Source organism: Pyxicephalus adspersus, chromosome 1, assembly GCF_032062135.1.
Source record: "Pyxicephalus adspersus chromosome 1, UCB_Pads_2.0, whole genome shotgun sequence".
In the NCBI taxonomy this organism is placed as follows: domain Eukaryota; kingdom Metazoa; phylum Chordata; class Amphibia; order Anura; family Pyxicephalidae; genus Pyxicephalus; species Pyxicephalus adspersus.
The window spans coordinates 158391970-158416270 of NC_092858.1; the positions used below are offsets into that span (position 1 = coordinate 158391970).

Genomic DNA, 24301 nt, shown 5'->3' on the forward strand with positions numbered 1-24301 from the left:
GGGGGGGGGGGGTTGTGTCTCTGTGCGGGTTCTGTCATCATGACGTCACTCTGGGGAAAGTTTCTACTCTTTGAGGGACACAAGGCTCCCTGTGCATGCACAGTCCAGGGTGCGTAGATTTAGTAGTCTGTGAGCTACAAAAGGTTGGGGACCACTGATATATAGCATATATATATATATATATAAAAAAAACTATTTTCAAATGGGAGTTTTTTAAAGCAGAACCACCGTGGGTATTTCTGGTAAATATTGAACTACCCCAAAGTCTTGGATGTCATTTAAACGAATAGAAGCAGTTGAAATCCTTTTTTGGACAGTTGTTGCCTTTGGTGTGGTTGCAGTGCTTCAGGATGGTCCGACACTGAACTGGTTCCATTGACTTTAATAGAAACATTTTGCTATTGCTAATGCTTGTGATTTGAAAATGTTTCCCAGGGGCCTGGAGTACAACAGCAGGAGAGCTGATATCCCATAATGCACTGCGTGTAATGCAAGACAGACCAAGAAAAAAAGCAACTATTACCAATGCTTGAAAACACCTCTTAAAACTGCTAATGAATGCTCCCGGGTGTCTATTGGTTAAAAGTGAGAACCCAAGAGAGGTTAGCAGTACAACTGACAAATGTCCATCTGAATTAAGCCCTACTGACGATGGATTCTCTATAACAGTGTTTCTGAACAGTGGATATGTAGGGTTCATTCTGGAGTTGCTAGGAGTACCTTGCTGTTTGCAAGGGTGACACTCTTCCCATTACCAGCAATATAAGTGGCATTCTTCCTACTGATCACCACACTCATGTATTGTGGGTATCGTAAATATAGCTGGAGTTCTATAAGACATGAAAAAAGTTTAAGGGTTCACCCACATTAAAAAGGTTTAGAATGTTTGCTCCATGAGGCTAACTGACCTAATAACAATCTTAAAAAATAAATGCTAATCCCTTTTACGATAAAAATCTGAAATACACTTTTTCGAATATAAAAAAGAGCAAGTACAAATGTGACAATAGTAACTTTCAGCTAATTGTTACATGAATACATTTGAGTTCATTAATATTACATCACATTTTAAAAATAAGAAAGAATATTTTCTCTCTATAGAATAGAGCCCAGACTTGTCAGCAGTGGAACCTGAAAAGTGACCTGTCTTAACAGTGATCTTCATTTTGTTTTGTGTCTGTCTTTCTAAAATATAAATAAAATATCAAAAGTAGTACGAAACATTGCTCTAATGTGAGATGCAGGCATCTATCCTAAAGAAAAAAGCACTTAAACTTTCCTTTACGTTATGAAAGTTACATGTCCTTCAGGGTACAGCTTTTCATGGTTGCCCCCATAATGACTGAGAATACATCAATACAATGCTTAAATTTTTCCTTCATTTTCGTGTACAGGTGGTGCAAAAGAACAAAATTATGGCTCTTGCCTTCTATTTCAAGAGTTGAGAAGCAGAAACACTTTAGTGATCATGACTCTGCCTCTCAACTACTATCATTGAATCAGTATATTAGTCCTAAAATATATTTCTGCATCAATGGATAAGAAGACTCTTCTATGCACCTGAAGAAAGAGATACATGGTGTTGTGGCACATACCATATAGACTTTGGGGTAAGTTTTCATTTATGCTTTGTGAAGCTCAACATGAAGCTTGTGTATATGGGTACACGTCCTAGATTACTACACCCTACTCATTGAGCCTGATGTATTAAAACTCTCCAAGGCTGGAAAGGATACAATTTCATCAGTGAAGCTGGGTGATCCAGCAAACTTGGAAGGGATCTGGTCCAGGATTCAAAACATTTGCTAGCAAATAACAAATGACCTTGAAGAAATCCATTCCAGGTTTGCTCGGTCACCCAGCTTCACCAATGGAAGTGTTTTCTCTCCAGCCTTGGAGAGCTTTAATAAATCAGGCTCATTCTCTCTACCAGTTAAAATTATTGACATACAGGGACTGATGGTAAATCTCTCAAAATGGGACACAGTCAGCAATGAAAGAATTTTTTAACAAGAGCAGGAAAGGGTAAGAATATCAGTCAGTTTTAATTGTTCTGTGTTGTTTCCTTTCCCTCTGACCCTCGTTCCTCTCATTTCTTGTCTTTGTATCCATAAAAATTACAAAGCTGACCTTCAGGGTGGGGACAAATATACCTTTGCATTTGTGGTGCATTTCTCTTTGCACCACAGGGGTTAATTGTTTATTTTGTCCAGGGAATTTTGGAAAAAATGAATTACCTTATTCTTGGATAACCCAGTAGTCGCTCAAAACAAAAAAACATTTGGGTGGCAAAGAGATATGTCATTGGAGATTGGGAAGAAAGCTTGTAGACTTAAAAAACAAGGTGACAAGGTAATATTTCACCTTATTCCTATTCTCCTAAACAACACAAGCAGTTAAATCTTTGGGATTTATTTGTCTTTTTTGGAGAAAGTAAGAAGGCTTAACCTAATTTTATGTCCCCACTGGGTAGACTTATCCTCTTATTTGCCCTGGTGATCATTGACAGTAAAGCTACGTACACACGTCAGATTTTTATCGCCCGATAATCGGCATCGGCCAATTATCGGGCGAAAATCTGCCGTGTGTACAGTCGGTGTCGTCCATCGTCCCGACGACCGACCTGCCGGATCCACGGACGATGGACGACAGCTGATCGTAATGAAAGTGAAGGGGAGAGCGCGCAGCCGGGTGCCGCTCCGTCGCTCTCCCCCTCCCCTCTCCATAGAGCATGAACGGTGCTGTATGTACAGCACCGTTCATGCATCGTGCACTCCCTTGTCGTTGGAAAGGATCGTGAAAGATCCTTTCCAACGACAAAAATTGGCAGTGTGTACGCAGCTTTAGACAGAAAGTGATAGGAAATTCAAAGATTTGAGTTGTAATCAGAGCAGCAAGTAAAGGGAATTGGGATGGCTATTCTTGGGATCCCTGTTAAATATCCTTCATGGGTTGGTGGCTACAAATAATAACCTGATAGGTGTTTAAACTTTTTTTTGGTCTATATTATAGCTTTGCATTGCATAGGGGAACAGGCTGCAAGCTTTATTTTTTCCATTCTGGAGTTCATCTCAACATAATACATGCTCACTTAAAATACTCTGTCATTTCCCACTAATGATATAGGAGCTGTGGCTTATAGTGTATGAAAAACCAAAATCTATTTCTCAGTATTTTGGCATCATACCACACTGCATGAAGTTTTGTTAAGCAAATCATTTCTTGTTAATCTGTTTTAAAGTCTTTTACTTAAAGATTCTGGAAGTAGCAGAACTTCCTGTTGCTGAGCTTGCAATGTAACAGCAGTGTTTTCAGCCCGCTGTGTGCACTTTTTCTGCCCATCAGGTCTATCAAACATGCTAAGACTCTACTAGATATAGTGCTAATGTTGTTAAGATCAACAATAAATGTACAAGAAATTTGCAATGCAAATATACAAAAATATGTTAGCTAAACAAAACTATATATAGTAAGGCATGATGACAAACATACAGGAAAATAAATGAAGACCTTGAATACAAACAAAAGCTTTTGTGTTATTAAGGAGATTTACTTCACAGTGTGATATGTCAAACAACAAAAAAAAGTATTCTGACTCCTACACACTCTGGTCAAAACTGAGTTGGAGTTGGAACTGGTATGGGAAGCTGGCTTTAGTTAAATGAAAAAGTCACAGTACAGTAAATCCCTCAATCTTCAAAAATAGACATGATTGCTTGCTAGAATTGCCGTATATAATATATTAAGTGTGGATTAGCTTCAAAACACAGTCGCTGCAAAGAGGTATTTCAGATGCTTGTTCTAATTTGGGGGCGCTTTGCCCACTTTATTCACAAATACACTAACACAAACAAAGAAAATCCATGGTTTTCCCTCGCAGAGGATCAATATCATGACAAAGAAAAATGCAAAGTTTTGCCTTTAAAAAAAGTTTATGAGACCTTCATTGGACATAGCCTGTCCTCCTCAGCCACCTGAGCCTCTACCTGCCCCCTAATTCACAGGCCTGTTATGTTTTTGTTATTATTGGCCAAGTGCTCCAGGGTCATTCTCCAATTCTTGCCTGGAAAAGGGAGGAGTACCTGGCCCACCCATTCCTTCCAGGACACTCCGGGCCTGGATCCCCAAAAAATGCAGCAGTTCTGCCCCAACACATTTACCAGTAGCCTTATCCAGGCCTTTTAATCCCTTTTTCAGGAAGATTGAGGTTTATGATGCCAAATACCCCCTTAATTTGGCATCATAGGTTTCTGTTAACTATAATTTATTTACATATATATATTAATTATTGAAAACATCTACAAATGTTCATTGTGTCTGAAATTCATTTTGTTGTACTTTACATTTTACTTCTTTATTCTAAGCAGAAGTTTAAATTTATCTTGAGTCCTCATTAACAATCTATCAGTGTGCCTATAGCCTCAAAGCCATGTATGTTATTCTGACTGTTAGCCTCAGGAGATTTGGATAGATATTTGGTTATGTCACTAATGTGGTGCTCACTGTCCTCCTTGCTGAAGAGGAATCAGTAGTACCTTAGGACCATCTCATATGTATCACTTGTTTCTTTATTTCTTTATTTATTCTCTAGATTTATGCCTTTTACACCTCCCTGTTCCCCCTTGAATTTTCCCATACGAGTCATCACTTCAATAGTCATAGAAGGTAGTGAGCGGGTATAGGCTAAAGGTTTGACATTAGGAACCGAGGCTCTGCTCTTGTATTAGGATGACAATATCTATACAGAGAAACTGTGGAGGACAAGGCATGGAGAAGACATTATTGTGGAAATGTTCAACTGCAGGCAGACAACAGGAAATACTAGTGACTGCTTTGGTTGCTCTTTGCAATACTACTTTTTTTGTACCTTCCATTGTTTGTACCTATCCTCTTTAAGTTTTAAATGTCAAAATGTCTTCAATGCTTTAAATCTAATTTCTAATGTCTAATTCTGGTAAGTATAAACCTGTTTGTTTAAGTCTAACACTCTAACTACTAGTCCATCAACCCCCTATGTTTTAGCTTTCTCAAAGTCTGTAAAGAAATGTAAAATTACCCAACAAATAGTTGTTGCTTAATAAATTTCATGTACTGTAAATTATGTAATTACATAGAGATGGATTTCATAAAATGCCCCCATCATAGATCACTAAAAAAATTCTCTACATTTGCAGTATGATTGACAAGGAAAAGATTAATAATTATTGAGGGGCAACGCAAACAATCCTAACCTTTTAGTATCTTTCTAAATGAATCCCAGAGAAAGCAAGTTGAATAAACTACAATAAATACAGGGCTACTTCTTAAGGCATCCAACTGACTTTTTGTTGATACTTAGGAGATGGATTTGGTTTATTGCCAATACTAGCTGTTCATTTTTGCTTCTAGCTCTAAAATGTATAAAATAGAGTAAGTACAGGTCCATTTGGAGCAAACATACTAATTTTCTTTTATTTCTTACCTTTGGTTTCTGGCTTTTCTCCTTGTCTGAAACATTGGATGGCTTTCTTTTCAGCATTTTGCATGAAATTGATATACAACCCAAGCTTTACAGGAGCACCGAAGTAGCCTGACAGTCTAAAGCTGCCTGGTATGCTTTAACCTCAGGCTTCCTCATTGTCAGAGGATGTGACACCACATACACCAGCGAGTGTTTTGCAATGTACACTTTTCCTGTTCGTGTAATATTCCGTTCATGAAAAGAGTTGCGTTACAGCTTTAAGCTGAAAATCTCACCAACTAAAACCACAAGGCAAAGCTGAAAATAGTGATGGTGGAAGATATTCTTACAAAACAGCAAGGTCCAAATTAGAACTAATGACATTAATCTCACATTTAAAACTAATGTGTTAATATGTCATATTCTGATCCACTGTGCTCCCAACGGTATGAGCAAATGGTTAACAATTGTGAAACATAAACAGTGTTTTTACAAACTAAATACATAACATTTAATTTGGGTTAATGTTTACCTACATAGCACTATTTTTTTGAAAATGGTCTTTATTTGGACGAATGACACCTTGTGAGGGTATTTCTCAATAAAGTATCTGTTAGCTGTTTTGTTAGGACATTTGCAGATTTACAGCCCAAATGCCACTAAAACTTCTTGATGTGTGATCGAAGCTTAAAAAACAGGGAAGTAAGAGGATCTGATTGACTCTGACAAGGCTCATATTGTTCTCACTAGATGACTGGGTAAGAGCTGGGGTTCCAGGTATGCCGTGTTTAGTACCTACTAAAAGGGCTCCAAAGAAGAATAACATGTGAACCGGTGATGTGCATGAGGGGAAGGCTAGCCAGTCTGGTCTGAATTCACAGATGAGCCACTGTTGTACCAACTGCTAGCTATGTATGGTTATATGTAGCCACAGACCACATATAACATCCATCCATAGATGCGAAGATGCATAAAATTGGCATGTAGTCATCATAACTGGACTTTGGATCAGTAGTAGAAGGTGGTCAGATGAATAATGGTTTCTTTTAAACCATGTGAATGGCTGGATCCATGCAAATTATTTGCTGGGAAAAGATAGCAACAGGATGCACGGCAGAACAGGGCTTTGTTGGCTGTCTGACTTCTGAATGATCTACTGCCAACATCTTAGAACCGGGTATCATCAAGTCAGAGCTGTTTTGGTGGCACAAGGGAAACCTATATGATATTTGGAAAGTAGATTTTCTAACTTGGCGGATCAGTTTATGTCCCAAGATTGGATGAGTTAGGCATACCACACTTTATAGATGGATCTTGACATTTTTTCCATCTTTTTTTTTCTAGAAAAAGACAGCGATCAGGCAGGTAAGTATGTTTAATTTTAGAAGGGGCATTACCTGACTCTTTCTGCAGTAAAGAACTGTCTGATCACACATTTTTAAGGTGGTCATTGGTCACTAACCTTTCAGGCCTCACGGGCCACTAAATGTTTGGAATCTGGACCATGCATTCGCGGGGTGCCGTGTGTCACTCAAAGGGGAAGAAACTTCTGAGCCTGCGATGAAACAGTGGGTGGGTTGTGTCCATATGGGGGACATGGTCCGCGGCTCTGTCCGCTCTCCTGACCCCGCTGGGGAGCGCCCCCCGGCCAGAGCCATGGGCCCCCAAATTTTTCCCGCAGACCAGGACCACTGGTTGGTGACCGCTGCTTTAGACCATGTGAAATGTTAAGAGCAAATGTATGTTTTGCTGCATGCCTTCTTTCCCTCAAGGTGTCCCTGTTTTACAATTTCCAAAGTTAATAGATATGCATTGTAAGCTTTACAAAAACAGATCTTTGTTTTGGAAAATAACCTCTTTTGGACTTTAATAGGCACGCTCACCTTTGTTTTTCATTGATTTGATTACTGACTGGTTTCTTTGAATTGTTTGAACAGCAATAAGAAATCTCATGACCCTTATGCAAATGTTTTCTCTAGATGTGCAGAAAAGCCAAAGAAACTCATGACTTCTTTTTCGCATACAATGTAAAGAAAACAAATAACACTTCTGAAATGCAGAGTGCGCCAGAAGAAAATGAGATTTCTAATATAAAAAACCTGCCAGTAGTATTTTCATCATAGGGAACAGAGGGAAGATGAAACTCTTTCATCTCACGATGTTCTTTGTTCGTGCATGAAAAGTGTATCCTCTATAGACATTGCTCCTTTCCTGCTAAACCTGGGTTTTTTTCTCTCTCAGACCCTCTGAATCTCTTAGGCCTGTCATACACAGACAGATCTCATATCACGTTCAACAGGAGATGAATGATTTGCCAGGGCTTGTTGCTGTTACTGTCACATCATGAAGCTGGCTACAATTGTTTTCTCAGTTATTGTGACATTCGAGTATGACATATGCACCATGCAGGGTTTTTTCACTTTTCTGTTGGGCAACAAAGAACAAGTTCACTTTTTATGTGGACTTGTTCTGTGTTTTAAAGCTCAATACAGGGTATTTAATAAATTAGTTTCTGGAAGTTAAAACAACTTCTGGATATAACAACAGCTTTTGGGGGCAGGGTCCTCTCCTCCTGTGCCACTGTCTGCATTTGTTTGACATTTGCAACCCCTATTTAATGTACAGCACTGCATATTATGTAGGCGCTATATAAATCCTGTTTATTAATAATAATATTATTAATAATTATAACATATAGGATTTTCACACTAGGTTACCATGTGGCCCCTTCTCCCATCAGCATTTATCACTTAACACTCAAACACTCCAGAGCCCATACATATGGTTGCAATGTGGTCCCATCTATTTTAAATGGCAGCCAACACACTAATTCAACACACCTCCATTGAAGCTCACTACAACACATGACAAAGCTCTACCATGGTTTGAATTGGAAAAGGGGAAGTTCTGACTTTTGGGTTGTGATGTGTTACACTCTTTACATGACATTCATAGTACAATACAACACGTATAAATCAATCCTAACACTAAACATTCTACGGAAGATTAAGAATGTCTGCTGCCTACATATAAGTGGATTTATAAATCAATTTTTCTAACATTCACCAAACATTTCATGCAGGTAAATCTTCCTGGTGTATGTATTGATATGATCACTATTGAGTGATTGGTTTGGTGGGAGTCAAATGCTTTTTGTATATGTCATTTACTAAAATCGAAACTATACTCAGCCTAAACATTTGCTAGGAAGTAGAACTTTTTGGCTGAAGTGTATTTATTTCTCCTTTTCCAATAAAATTTTTGTGCAACATTTAACTCAGATTGAAGAGAAAACACCAGCTATAATGTCAGCAATAATGGATCATCAACAGGGTCCGTGGATCAGTAATAGGCACATTGGATTATGGCTTTGGCATTCAACCGTGCTACAGTTCCTAATCTAAATACTATTACACATTATTAAATAGACTAAGTCATGCCTCTAGCTGTCTGCATTTTTTACATGCACTAGCTGTATTTAAAGCAAAATACCAGCCTGTTCTGAAAAGAAAAAATAAACCAAAGCCTAGGGATACTCACCTGTTCCAATTTCTTACCAGGTGCCGCCATCTCCGCCCTACTTTTCTTCCTCATTCCAATCTTTTGCCAACTTGATTAGCTGGGCTGAGTTGGAATAACTCCCGAGCAGACATGCAGGAGTTCATTTAGTCTCAGCACCCGAAGGGGAAGCCAGGATGTGCCATGTGTCCCTGGCAACCAACGTTTTGTCAGATGGGCAGCGACCAAGCAGGTAAGAATACTTATTGCAGGAACATTGCCTATCCCTTCCTGCAATAAGGACATGACTGATGCCAATTTTCCAAAGCGGAACTAAAGCACCAATTCTTGCTCTACCTCCTCACCTACCTCACACTTTTCTCTAGGAACATCACTATGGTGAGCTGTCTCACTGGCATATAGGAAAGAAATGGGGGTATAAAGAAGTTATCAAGGAAATAAACAACTAATTTGATACATCTACCACTTACAGACAAGTAAAATTCCATTTTTTTTGTAGAAGAATAGAGGTATATGCCTATGACCTATTCCTCTCTTCTTTGGCAATTTACACACTTCTTCAACCCCACCTGTTAAAAATTGTGGATGGGCTTTTGATTTCCTCAAAAACAATGCATGACCACTAGAGATTGTGAATGAAATGCATAAAAAACTTATTATTATGCAGATCCTATACAAATTACATGCAAATTGTGCTGACTTGAAACTGAACTCTGCATAAGAGTTAATTTTTTGCATCACATTGACCATCATTTATGACCACTACTCGTGATGACATGGGTAAAGAGAACACACTTGGTATACAGGAGTGGCTTTACAGAACTACCCCTTTGCAGCTAAAGGTAGTTATATTATTGATACACTTCCCAATTTCACCAGCATGTGGCACTGCTGGGGAAATTTGGGATTATAGCCCCCAGCATAATATAGCAAGTTCTTAAGCAGATTCAAAATTTCCAATTTATCAGGACATGCCTTTAAAATAAAAGCTTTTATAAAAAGTAAATTAACACAAATTTTCACACGAGATAAATAATATAAAATAAAGGTCAACTGCTTTACTTCCCATATCTTAAATAAATTACACTTCTTCATACAAAACCAGAAACACTTAAACAAGTTGTAATCCAGTAAAAAGAAAAAAGCAGAACTCCGCGGAGAGTTCATACATTTCTTTCTACATCAGCAGTTCATCCAAAATAGAGAAATTCCCAACCCACATGTGTCTGAAATCATTCATCCCTTTGCAAAGGGCCGCATCAATCTATCCAATGGAGCCTGAAGCAGGTAGCCGGAAAATTTCCATATTCTTTATAAATAACAAACACTTGGATAATAAATGAATGTTTTACGCTGAGTTCTTTTCTGAAATATTATGACACAAATTAGCAGCAGAGCAGAAACCATTACTGGATACAGTTATCAAGTTATCTTCTCGTGATGGCCCTGCAAATGATTTAAAGCCCAACACCTCGTTTCTGACAGTTATAATATAGTGAGGCATGGCGGTAAAATCATCTAGTTTGTAAATAATGTTTATTAACGCTTTTGCTTTATTATTCCAGGAAAAGTCTTTTGAATATTAATTATACCAGCTAGAAATGTTAAGTTTCTCTAGCTTGACGGAGTTCACATATATTATTATTAAATATATACTGTACCTCTCTTACTGCCTTTGACAATATAAAGTAGAGGATTTGCTTTAGAAACAATTTTGTCTTCAACAAAACTTTCAAGTGAAGTATACCATTCCCTTCTCCCAAAAACTGCAAACCCAACATGGGGGAAAGGGTCAAAATCCTAATATTGTGCACTATTGAGGAGAGCAGCTCAGCCAATTACCCCTTGTCTGATTCTTCCAAAGTTGCACCCAGACATTACCCCTGCAATAATGCTGCACTTAGACTATACTACTTCTGCAAAGGGCGCAACTTATATAAATATAGAGAAGAAAACTTATTTTATGGAAGAATTATGGTACCTCAGTACTGATCTTCTGCAGCCACTCTCAAACAAGCTCATTTATTTAGCATCAGCTTCACCATATTGCTCTGGACCAGCTTCCTGATAGTGACCACAGTAACAGTGTACTATGCATGTGCAATGTGTATTAAAATGGACCTAAACTCAAAATATTTACTGTACATCACACATCCCAGGAGGCTCTGACATGCGCAGAACTAGCCTTTTCTTTAATGGGAGAAAAAAAATGCCAATCTCATGCATGCACAGTATATACCAGGTATATACCAATACTGGGGCAACCCAGGACCCGATCAAAGAAACCTTCGGATAGATGGACAGATCTGTGGGATTAAAGTTAAGTGTGATTTTTTATTTTTTAGTTTAGCCCCCTTGCACCTCTGAACCAGGGATGTGTGAGCATAACAGTTATTAATATTAGTAATATTATTAATAATAATAAACTTGACTTCAACTTATTCCAAGTAAGGTAATGGACCTATATTATATAGTATATACAATAATATTATGTGCTCACCACACAACACATTGTCTATACATTACAGTTATTATCATTATAAGTACATTCAATTAACACATGCCGTTTTATACATATTTACCACGGTATTTTTGAATGACCTTATGGACCTTTTCAATTATGATCTCTGGAAACTATCTTAGTATTTCAAGCAATATATGTATATTTGGGACTTTAGAAGCACCGTATGTTTAACATTTCTCAATGCCCAAAATGTTTGTTAACATATATTAATTCATTATTGGTATCTATATTAGAGTTGATATGACCAAATGATCAATATAAAAACATTTTATTAAAACATAACAGCATTTATACAAACATGCATGCTCGCTTTACAATGCTCTCTGGAAACTACCTGTTTACATAGTGTGAATGTACCTATTATTTATAGGTGTAGTTATTGTGAACCATTCTCAGTCTCTACTTATCTGTATTTGCATAATCCTCATCTATCATATATAGTGTATTTTGAAAATCCACTGTGGACATATGCAAATATGAACTGTAATACCTGCAAATATATTCTAAATATGTATATACTATTCCTATGTACAGCTTTTGAAAAACGTTCTCCACCAAATCCCCTGAAGAAGCTGACAGGTGAAACGCGTTGGGATAAGAGATGTTTCTGCATTTAATAAATTAGGTATTTCACTGTATTCAATTGGTCAATCTCCCCATGCTAAATAATGTGGGAGTGACCAAATAAAACCTTTGAATGACTTTTATCTGGGAACTTGTATTTTGAGCTTGTTCCTTACAATACTACTCTCTTTTTGCCGCACTAAACCCTAGCTATACTATGTCTTTTCTTTCATAATTTATACATCCAATCTAGCGGAGCAGCTACATATATTTACATGGATGTTAGGACTAGCAACATTTTCTAGTTCTAATATTAAACAGTATTTATATAGTACCAACATATTATGCAGCGCTGTACATTAAATAGTGGTTGCAAATGTTAGCCAGATACAAAAATGACACAGGAGGAGAGGACCCTGCCCAGAAGAATTTACAATCTAATAAGTAGGAAAAGTATCACACAATAGGAGGGGGATATGGATTGGTGAATAGTGAGGGTTTAGGAGATAGAAGTTGTCGCAAAGCAAGATGTGTCTGAACATGGACCTTTATGGCTTGACCACCAGGTATTTTTTATACAATGCTGCAGAATAAAAAAATGGAATTACAGTATTAGGGGAACTGAAATAGGTTGTGTGTGTTCTTGCAATAATGTGGAAGTATACACATCATATCTTCACATCATAGCACACTTTCTCAATGAGTAGCAGATCCAGTTGCTGCTTCATTTAAGGTTCCCAGTCATTCTACTTTGGCCACTGTATGGCCATTTATTGATACAAAACTTGCGCACAATAGATAAATTGTCCCTGGCACAATCCACAACATCTGACAAATGCCAGGAATGAGGCAGCAATGTACAATATATGAAGAACCTTACTACAGTGTACATAATATTTATTTTACTTCCACTTTAAAATGCTAAAACTTGCATTTTTGGGTTTGGATCTACTTTAAAATATGATTATTTTTTTTGCATCCTACCTGAAATAATGATACCTAAAAAAAAATAAGAGATTCACTCAGAATGAATGCTTTATCCATAAACTCAACGAGAAATGATGTTTCAGATAGAGCGTTCTTGCTTATATTTTCCCTTGACAGTGCAAAAATTGTTTTAAACCGCATTGTGATTATAAATGACGTAATGACTACAGGTATGTCATATTATTCCAGTCTATCGTATCATTTAACTAGTTATAGGAACAGCTGACTACATGGAAATATGAACTCATTTGTAAAGGTTCAGGGTTTTTATGCAGCCATACTATTGCCTAGCCACATTTCCTGTCATAGAATTCTTATCGTTCATTCTCAGGAAATAGATTGATCATGTGCCACAATATCTTAATAGGTTACAGTAATATCTGTAGAAGAACAGGCTGAATATTCATATTTTCCTGCACTGATGATTGATCAAGACATTATGATACCTTATATATATATATATGTATATATATGTATCCTTGTAGTATATATGATTTTTTATGTTCTTGCTTCCCATCTATTGCTACTTTTCTATTCGTTTTTTTATTTAGAACATGAAAACAGATCAATTTATATGTAAATATTAAAGTCTCCCAAGAAATAGACACACACAGGAATTTTGGATTTCTGAATCCCCCGTAGCATTCTACTTCCTCATTTTTACTTCTAGGTTACAATTATGTCTTATATGAATGTAGGGGTGACCAGGAGGAACCGCTGACCACAGCAAGGAGACCCAGGGAAACTACAATTACAAAGGAGTCAGTTTTTAGGGGGACCTCGTTCTTCAATTTCTCCTTTCTATTATAGAAGTATTTGGCCATGTCACAAAATTCTTTTTTGCATGGATATCTTTTATTATCACTTTTAGTGACAAAGCCTTTTTATTTCTGTAATTCTTTTATTTGGTTTTCACATTTTTAACTGCTCACCATTCCATATTTTTTATGATTTTATAAAATACAGAGATTTGCAGATTAACCATTAGTTGGTGCTCTGTTTTTCCACCATAACTAATTCTGTCTTTTTACATGTTAGGTTCCATTCACATCATTTCACTGGGCTTGATTTATTAAAGTTCTCCAAGGCTGGAGAAGATAGACTATGATAGGGTAACCTGGATGATCTAGCAAACCTGGAATGGATTTTTAAAAATATTTTCTATTGCATGGCAAATGCTTTCAATCCTGAATCAGATAAATTCCAACTTTGCTAGATTACCCAGGTTCTCCCATGATAGTCTATGTTCTCCAATCTTTGAGAACTTTAATAAATCAGGCCCAGTATGTTTAACATATATTTACAGGTACATGTGTTACAGCGCATTACTAATCTTTGCATCATTTTATTCGGCTGCCTAATGAACCAAATATTTATGAAACTGTACCTGCTGCCATTTTGCAGCACATGGTGTTGCATTTCTGTGCATCCCACTGCAATATGAAGCAATGCAGGGGTGTTCACAATAATTGGCATTAAAGCACAACAAGGCACAGCATTACACCCCTTTCCCAATGATGATACCCCCATACAAATGCTCATCTGAATGCATTCTCAGCATTGTCAGTTTACATATTTAGGAGCCACTGTCAGGTGTAAAGACAAAAGGAGCGATAGCAGGTAGCAGTAAAGTAAAGTAAAGTAAAGTATTTTTAATTTTTTTTTTGCCTATAAATAAAAAATGTAAAGCTTTAAACTAGTAATATTTTACTGTGGCGTCTACTTCCCCCAAGCACCCACTGTCAAACACCAGGATCCTTGGAGCAGTAACAAGGTAGCTTGCTTTAGAAAGGGCTACAAAAACCTAGCAGAGCATTTACTATTTTTCTTTGTATTATAACCATGTGAAAAAACCACCTTCAAACATTTACTAAAAGGTTGCATAAGCATTATTTAAACATTTGCAAACAGTGCCAGTTTAAGTCTATGGAGGTGTAATTAGCGGAAAACCACTGCTTTATAGACGCCATTGTCTCTATATTCCATTAAATTAAGAATTCATATTAGGAACTTTTTTAAACAGTATAGGAAACCTCAATTTCAACTTCTGCTTAAAAACACAAGGTAAAAAATTAAATAAAAATAACTTACCCAAGAATAAGGAAGGGCCATGTCGGTAAAGGAAGGTGGAAGTTGGGAATAATGGTTACAGCATACGCAGTGTTCCCATTCTTCCATCAGTGAGGCTGCGAATGGGTCAAAGCTGTCAGAGAAGGTTTTCCAGTTTGTTGTAAACTGGGTGAAGTTTTCAGGACATGTGACCACACCTCGGGAAGTGTTCCGTTTCAGGTTCACGGATCTGTCCAAGGAAGCACAGTTGATTTCCACAGAACGTTCTGCTTCTTGTCTTTTCTTGGCAATGTCTTTAGTGTTCTTTTTCTCCTGTGTTTTACCTAATTTCATACACGTCACTAATGTTTCTTCTTCTTCCTCAACATCCTGGGTAGGAGCTTAAAATGAAATTTTGCATTGATCAGTACTTATTTCTGCACAACCATATCCATAACTGATTGGTTTTGCTGTTTCCTTTATGCTTATCCTTTATTCCTTTTTTAAATAGGCCATCCAAAAACTGCAAAACTCAACATTGTACTCCTTCCCTATAAACAGGGACCCCATTCCCATAAGCCACCCAAGAACTGCAAAATGCAATACTGTACTGCTTCCCCTTGAAAGCCGAGGCCCCATTCTCGTTGGTTTGCTTGTACTGTTAGCGTATTGGCTGGGTTAAAACCATGACAGCATTATATTAAGGAAAGGGTTGCACAATGAAGGCAAGGGGCCCCTTGTGATCCAGGGTCTGCTCTTTTTGTATAGTGTCACTAAGGATTCTTCCTTAGTAAAATGCATTATTTACACTGATTCTTTTTGATCCCTTTTGAATCGATCTATCATAGTGATGGCTCAGGAAGCCAAAGCCTGGCACAGGAAGGTACAGGCAAGCTCCTACACTACCAGAAGGTTTTTTTGCTGTGTTAGGAATATAGCGAAATAATAATAAGTAATGGGAAATGTGAGAAAGGCTCCTTTAAGACTTTTCAGGTGGTAAAGAGCAGTATTGTTCAATTGCATGGGAAAAGAGGAAACAACTTTTTACAAGTGTTTCACATGGCTGCATTGCTGTTGTGTTTTGCTAGGGTTGTTGCATGGTTCCTGGAAGCATCATTTTGCTTGTAGCAGAAGAACATAAGGGCAATGCATGCAAATGTCTTGCTGTTTCTGGACTGTATTCAGAAAACACTGTTAGGGTTATCGTATAGCTGAGGCAGAGTAATCATATGAAACAAGAAGTTAGGAGTTCACTTATTTGCTGCCAGGGTCAACCAGCATTTTCTTTATATATTATGTTATTATAATTACACAGTATTTATATAGCGCCAACATACTACGCAGCTATTTACAGTGTCCATAGTCATATCACCAACTGTCCCCCAAAGAAGCTTACAATGTCCTACCATAGTCATATGGCTTTAATACAATCTAAGGTCAATTTTGGAAGGAAGCCAAATAACCTAACTGCATATATATATTATTTATTTAAAGATTCCTGAGATACTTACACTGCAATAAAGCATGTCTAACATCATCATTGGCCTTCTTTGTTCTGACCATTTTTTGCAATCGTTTTAATGTTCCCATTGATTCTGATTTATTGTCATCCAGTTCCTGATAAAAAAAAACAAAAACAAAATTAAACTGAAATACGTGAAAATAAAACCTATAACAAATTAACCTATAACACATTAAATATCAGCATAAAACAATAAAAAAAACCTGAAGCAACATACATATAGCAATTCTGCCACAGAGACCTGAGTTATTGTTAAATATTTAGGTGTCTGAGTCCCCCAATGTAAAGCAAGCAATACATACTTACCAATCACAATTATTGTGACTCATTGAAGAGAAGCTTGCTGAAAGATCCTTGGTATGTAACACAAATCTAGGTGCGTTGGGTTCTGGATCCCCGTTGTGCTTTGTGGTATCTTCCACTGACCCCCTATATGCTGTATTGATTATGGGGTGGTGGAATGAATCACAGAATACAGTGGGGGATGCCAAAATTTGACACTTGGGGAAGAGGTAAATGCTAAATATTTTCCAGCAAAGTATTCCCCACACTACAGAAGAGATTAGCAGTGCATCCAATTGGATATTTCTGTTTTGTGACAAGTGAAAAGGTTAAAGGTGGTTTTATTAGCAGCATGTTTTGACTGAGCTTCATATGACTAATTACCAGTATTACAGAGTTTACATCAAACTGGAAAGCACATAACACTACCACTACATGGCAGCCTTAAATGAGCCAATCCCTCATGTACATCATATCAATTGACAGCAAAGCTTTTAAATTTGACTTTGTATAAAGTGAACACATTTTTTTCATTTCTGCTCAACTCATGTCATAATGCATAGAAAGGGTTACCACATACAGGAGCAATTCAATCTTCTTAAGAAATTTGCTATCAGAAGCATGTTGATGCTAAAAGAAGATTATTTCACATCAAGAATTCTGATATAACAGGATTATGGCAGTGGTTATTTTACATTCACATAAAGCTTATTAGAGCTCTCTAATATGTATGCAACACAGAGATCATTCCTTCTAGTTATCGTGAGGCTGAACATCATATTTTCATGTGGACTATCATACTGTTATAAGTTTATAATAGTATCACTAATGCCAATTAAATAAATAAAGGACAGCTTGGGCAACACCATATCATTTCAATGGGTAATTTTATGAATGGTGTCACCTGGCTATATAATCAGCTTGGAATGGGTATTGCAAGGCTACAAATGAATTTATTGAATCACTCATTTTCAGATAAATTTTGTCCATTTACCAAGTAATTATACAACTAGATGGTTCATTTTTGGTACCATTAGGAATGTCATATGCCATATCCAATATCAACAGTGACTTACACATATGTACACTTGGGTAAATATAAGAACAATTATTACTTTCCAACTTTACATTTGTAATACCAGGGCAGTTATTGTGGACCTTTCAAGTATGCTTACCACCTCATTGGTGCATCCATTGGAATTTAAACACTGGATATGTGTTGAGTTCCATGGCTCATATGGTGGCATCTAGTAAACAGGAAAAATATATATAATTTAATTAGCAGACACATGGTGGACCTAGAATGGAAAATTCAGTGATGATAATAAAGTTTTTAGATAAAACTTTTTCTTTCAATTCATTTTTTATTGAAAGATATTGACATCAAGTATCAAGCTAGAACATCTAGATGTACCTGCTCATACCTGGAACAACCTAAAAATATCCATGTCTAAATCCCAGGATTACTGTACATAGCAAATCCCCAGCTTTTTTTGTTAATGTTGAGCATTTTCATATTGGCCAGTGAAGCAGCCCAAATAGTGATGGGCCAATCAGAATGTGAGGAATACAGGGGAGAGCAGCAAGTTCCAACACTATCAGGAAGTTTTACAGCTTTGCTAAACAGAATGGCATTAAACATTTTTGAAATTGGAAATGTGAATTTGTATATTTAAATATGAAAAGTGCATTGGACATTAGACTGCTACAGGTACCACATGTTGAAGCATTGCAAAAGTGTGCACTTAATTCCTACTTCAAGGGCAAGTTCAGACCTAACTAGAGATCGAGTGATCCCACTCAGTTGCTGGCGGCTGGCACCTTGGCAGCTGCTTGGTCAATCGAACCTTAGCTCTGTTTTTAATTTATTCCCTATCGTGGGAATGTGCTACCCAAATGTGCTACTACACCAATAAATACCAAGGTAAAAACCTTGGTATAAATGCTGTAATCACACCTAATGCTTGAACCTGCTGGATGTGCAAGAATTGGCCATCAATATTTCTGCATGACATATACCCAGCTGCAATGAGGGGGCACAAATTTTGTCCAATATTCCAAGTTACAATAAATATGCAAGTCATATTATAAACCAAACATTAATTGGTAAAAAGGAAACACTTTAAGTACACTACACTAATATGATATACATTTGGCTTCATTGAGCAGAGGTACTCTTTAGAGCACTTTAATACTGGAGACTAAGTTTTGATATTGTATTTTCTGGAGAAAATTGCATTTTAATGGGTGGTGAAATTGTTCCTGGTGTCACAGCAAGCATACATAGCATGAACCTTGTACTTCATTAACCCTCTGTGCTTCAGTGACCCCTTGGACTTCTGTGACTTCTGCAGTCTGATGATTATTTGTGCTCCAGTGACTTCTGTAATTTGATGACCTTTTGTGCTCCAGTGACCCAATGTGCTCCAGTGACCTCTTGTGATAAATAGACCCTATGTTTCAGTAACCCGGGGCTTTGGGAACCCTGTTTGCTTCAATGACCCCTGTGCTCCAGTGACATTTTGTGAATAACCTCAAACTTCTCTAGAGAAATGTATTTTCTCTGCAATGTTTGTTAACTGTTTGTGACAGACTCCATATTTTAGTGCAGACAAAATGCATAGACATAAAACAATAACTATTGTCAATTGGACCCATTCATGTAAGCTGGTCATTGGGAAAAAAAAGTCTTGCAAACCACATTTTTGTGAGTCCTGCACAGCTGCAAATCAATAGTTGAAAATAGAACAACCCCATATGTCAGAAAACTGCAGGTATTACGTGTCACATAAAGTAAAACAAGTCCAAACCTCTACATTATATATAGTTATCTACCTGGGAAAGATTTTCATCCTTTAATCTTGCCAGCAAGTTAGTTCGATCGCCCATAATGTATTCTTCTTCACTGAGGTCTGCAATACATAATAATAACCTCTAGACTTCTCTATCGTGTACTCTAAAATGTCATTAGCAGGATCATCATACATTTATATGAAATAGACATAAATTACCTTAAATTGTTTTACTATATATATAAAAACCGGAAGTGTTCTTTGTCAAAGACAGGAATTTTTAAGAGTACCTGTCATCCAGTTATCCATTCTCAAGAAACAGGTTTATATGTCTAATGCCAAGCTTAAGGTATGAAATTTCTTTAATGCTATTTTTCATATATTGATCACAGTTATTATCAATTTTAATCAATACTTGCATGTACATTAGTATATGAAAATGATTAATATCAGGCCTTGATTAGGATACAAGGCCTAATTTTATATATACACTGATTTTAGTTAAAACAAATCTTTTGTGTTCACTCGCTTGCATTAGATATTGCGGAGAAAGTTTTCTACACTCGGGAATGTATCTATAATGTTGAACGTGCACAGATGAATGTCAAAGTGCCTATAGGGAGTCTTTAGGGATCATGTTGGAAAAACACTGAAACATATGATCGTATTACCTTCAATGTGACAGTGCCTTGGGAGGTAGGACTCGTTGTCAGGACTCCTGGAGTTATGCCAGTATGCTGCGTTCCAGACTCTCCTGTCTAACATCAAACATCGGGAGATGGGTTACCAGCAGCAGATGGTCAACTCAGGAATCAAATTTGTTCTCCATTAGAGAGAATCCTTGAAGGCCTCCGCCATACGGAGATTACAAGGAGACTGTCAGAAATAGCTTTATATCAAGCAATAGATCTTTCTGTGTTTGAAACATGCAGAAAGAGTAGATTGCAAATGTTTTCAGCAGTTTAATTTCCCCTGGAAACTAATCTCTTATAATCACGAACAGCAGCAGTCTGATGGTCAATATTTAATTGTTGTTAAACCCATTTTAGCTGACAATATAGGAATATACAGCAATGTCATTGTCATTGATTGTGATAAATACAAGTTAATTGGCTCCTCGGTGGTATACAGCTCAGGAAATAAGTTATGACATGGTGGGGAAAGAATCTTTAACTGGTATGTTGCTGGAGCTTGTTATTGGTAAGACAACAATAATTTGGTAATATGATAGATAGATAGGAGGAGTGAATACTAATGTAGAGGCTATGGAAATATTTTAGTGATTGTAAGATATTGTAAATTTTATTGTAAATGAATATTTGATGTGTCTTTGCTATGTCATCTCATGATTCCTGGCCATTTATATATATATATATATATATATATATAAAACTAAGCATATTAAATGTATAAATAATATGCTTAGTTTCCCCACTAAATGGCCATAGTTAGCTATAAGGAATTATAATCAATTTGAACAGATGTTCTAAGTGGAGCTTGCATATGTAATGGGCAAAAATGACTGTCCTCATTTCTCATTTACATATATAATATAATATAATAATTTTCCCCAGAAGTACAGAAGATTTTTGAGGTTTATCAAAACAATATATATAATATTTTTCTGTTTTGAAGGTTTGAAGCACCAGACTTAATGACCATGAGCCAGGTGGGGGAGTTAAAGAGGCCTGGGTATGATCAGGTGTAACTGTCTCACCTGGTTTGGCCATTGATGGAGGAGAGCACTCTTGTAGATATGTGCACCATAACACATACACATTAGGCTAAGAGTTGCCACTTAACCCCCAGCCAGCCAACCTTGTTTACCTTTAAGTTGAAAACAAGTATACCCAATTATTTTAAAATTATGGACACTTCATCTTTTTTCCAAAATTGTGCCTACAAACAAGACTTTTGATAGCAAAGTGCAAGATCCAGGAAACTTCTTATGTGTGCAGCAATTCTTATATATATACTAAAAGTAACTAAAAACACATACCAAATGCTTCATTCTCTGACATCGATTTCTGTATGAGTGACCTAAATCAACAAAAAAATGGTTGTAAATGCTTATGACATAATAATACAGTGCTTTAGCAATTAATGTTCCTACATTATGAATTTTACCTTTGCAATTCTTTAAAATAAAAAGAAAAACATTTAAAAAAGCTAAGAAATTAAAAAAACTCCACAGCATTTTTAAACTCCCCTCTTTTGTAATACAATATTGTATAGTGGAAAACAACATTTAGAGACTAATAGCAATTGGTTCATGTTTTTTATTATTTTGCCTTGCATCATTGCATAATTAAAAAAAAGCCCCATGGTAACCTCTCTATTCCCTTCAAATCTCAGGCAACATCCTAATTTCTCATAGTCCTTTTCTGTCCACAGTCTTCAGGAGTTCATGTGATGGATAACAGAAGACTGCTGGGCCAGGTGTACAAAAGTTAGGCAAGACTTTGCACCTAATTTACTGCTTCTAGGCACATATGGGAAATTGTGCACAGATGCCATTGATGGCCCTGCTTCAAGTAGCAGAAAGAAGAAGCCACTTTCTGTTGAGTTTTTAGAACAAGAAGTAACACAGAAAAAAATAAAATCCAAAAGAAAACATAATTCTTAATGGGGTTTCTGATCCCCTAGGACTATGGGGTTTTCACATAAAAATTGTACTAACACTTACTTTTTCCTTTTTGTTTTTGCCTCCATAGTACCTAAATCAGACAACTCCTAAGGGTAAAAAATAAATAAGCAGTTATATAATACATGCAGCATAAATAACCACACAAAAATACCCACAAAATCTAAAATATTATTAGGATATGCTTGAAAAATGTGCAAGCAACACCTTTGGGGTGAGATGGGTGTTATAACAGCCTTGGCAAAGAAAGCACACCGGTACACTTTTAAAGTCATATTATGAGTGCATTGTAATTACATGAATGCAATTTTTACTAATATTAGTACTATAGTTTACTCTACGTGCCTAGGTGCCTAATGATTATAGTAATTGGTTGGTTTGACATTGGAACTTATTGCAGCCCTAACATATCCTGAGGATACTTTTACTTCTGGCAAAGACCACAATTGCCACTCTTCTACTATTATCTCATGTTTGTTTGAAGTGATTGAGGATATATATATATATATATATATATATATATATGTTTACCTATGTTTACCCACAAGTGGAGAAGCTGCACACCAGATACCAGAAAGGTTTATGTTTCTGATAATATTAGTCACATATTTGTTGTGTAGATTCAATTAGCCCTATGATAAATGGGTGCAACATTTTTGGATGTATAATATATTTGGTCCCAATACTTGGCTGGATTACTTCCCTATAAAATATTCCTAATTTTAGCCTAGCAAAGTATGTGGGCTGGTGTGTTTCATAGCCCAGGGTTGCTTTATTCCCATCTGCCCCTGGATAGCCACTTGTAGCCACACCAAGTTCTGTCCTGTAAGTGATACATGTTTCTTCTGTGTGACTTCATGTGACTTTGAGGGCAACAAATACACACATATCTTGCTTGGGGAATGCAATAAAACTGGATATTTATTTTATTTAAAAAAAAAACATCCATTTCAACTAGATCCTTATCCAGGTCTGCTGGCTTCAAAAGAAATGGGCAGTGGGTGTATGCACCCCCCTCAGTACCAGACCAGGACCAATGCATCCAGCAACATAAAGAGGGGTTCCCTCGCCACATCTTGTCCTCATAAAGGCATTTGGGTGTTTCTTTTAGTAGAATATAAAACTCCTCTGTAATAAGTGGGCAACTAGATATTGCTCCCTCCTAGAGATAAAAATAGACATAATACCACTTACCCATTCTTACAAAGGATCACAGTACTTAAAACACCCACACCTTGATAAAATAAAAGAAACACATCCATACCTGCTTTCCACTTATATTTCCCAGCAGTAGAATCAACATAAATCATGGCATCCAGCAATGTGAACACACTACCCATCACCATGACCTGACACCCAGTATTGTTTACCAACAGACCATTCATTGAAATACAGATCCCCTGTGTTGTGGTAAAAGCACTGCAAATTGAGCATGATGCCATTGACCAAATTTGCCTTTTTTATTATGTTTGCCTAAAAATTAGCTTTAAACATCAATAACATCAGAACTGTCCATAAACCTGAATAAGCTTCCAAATTCCAGGTCAGCTAAGGTTGCTTGTCTGCTCAAAAAGCTTTCAGAAAAAAAGTAAACTAATAAAGAAAGCCTAAAGGTATCATGTGTTCAGGAGAACAGTTCAATTTTCTGTTGTCAGGCAATAACTTCACTTTTCAGAAGTAGTGTTTTCAAGCTGTTCTGTAAAATCAAGGCATCTATTAGATTTGTCCTTGAGCTTTCTAATATCTTTGTAAAATACAAGACCTTTACAAAGCTCTAGGTGAGGAGCAGAGTGAGGTTCATTTACATGTATACTGCGACTTCTTAGCAACCAAGTCTCAAAGCGCTTTGCAGTTTGATGGCTTGTACTTGCACGCAGCCAGCTATGAAATGCAAAACCTCAACCGGAAGGCTAATGCTGCATATTAAATAACAAGAAAAATCTGTATCTATATCATTGTATCTAGTGGAAGGGGAGGT

The 24301-nt window shown here is 36.8% G+C and overlaps 1 protein-coding gene across 5 annotated transcripts in view; it reads right to left on the minus strand.

Moving 5' to 3' along the window:
- SAMSN1 (SAM domain, SH3 domain and nuclear localization signals 1) overlaps window positions 1-24301 on the minus strand; it is a 59252-nt gene that overhangs the window by 18301 nt on the left and 16650 nt on the right. For 2 of the 5 annotated variants that reach the window (XM_072432020.1, XM_072432028.1), the window contains 7 exons: window positions 22366-22412; window positions 21679-21719; window positions 20351-20437; window positions 19723-19799; window positions 18063-18134; window positions 16595-16700; window positions 15126-15484 (listed from right to left, as the gene is read on the minus strand). In XM_072432020.1, the coding sequence (XP_072288121.1) occupies window positions 15126-15484; window positions 16595-16700; window positions 18063-18134; window positions 19723-19799; window positions 20351-20437; window positions 21679-21719; window positions 22366-22412 (789 nt within the window). Of the gene's footprint in view, window positions 1-5461; window positions 5653-15125; window positions 15485-16594; window positions 16701-18062; window positions 18135-19722; window positions 19800-20350; window positions 20438-21678; window positions 21720-22365; window positions 22413-24301 lie in introns of those variants that run through there. The other 3 variants (XM_072432034.1, XM_072432041.1, XM_072432047.1) reach the window with 2 other exon arrangements.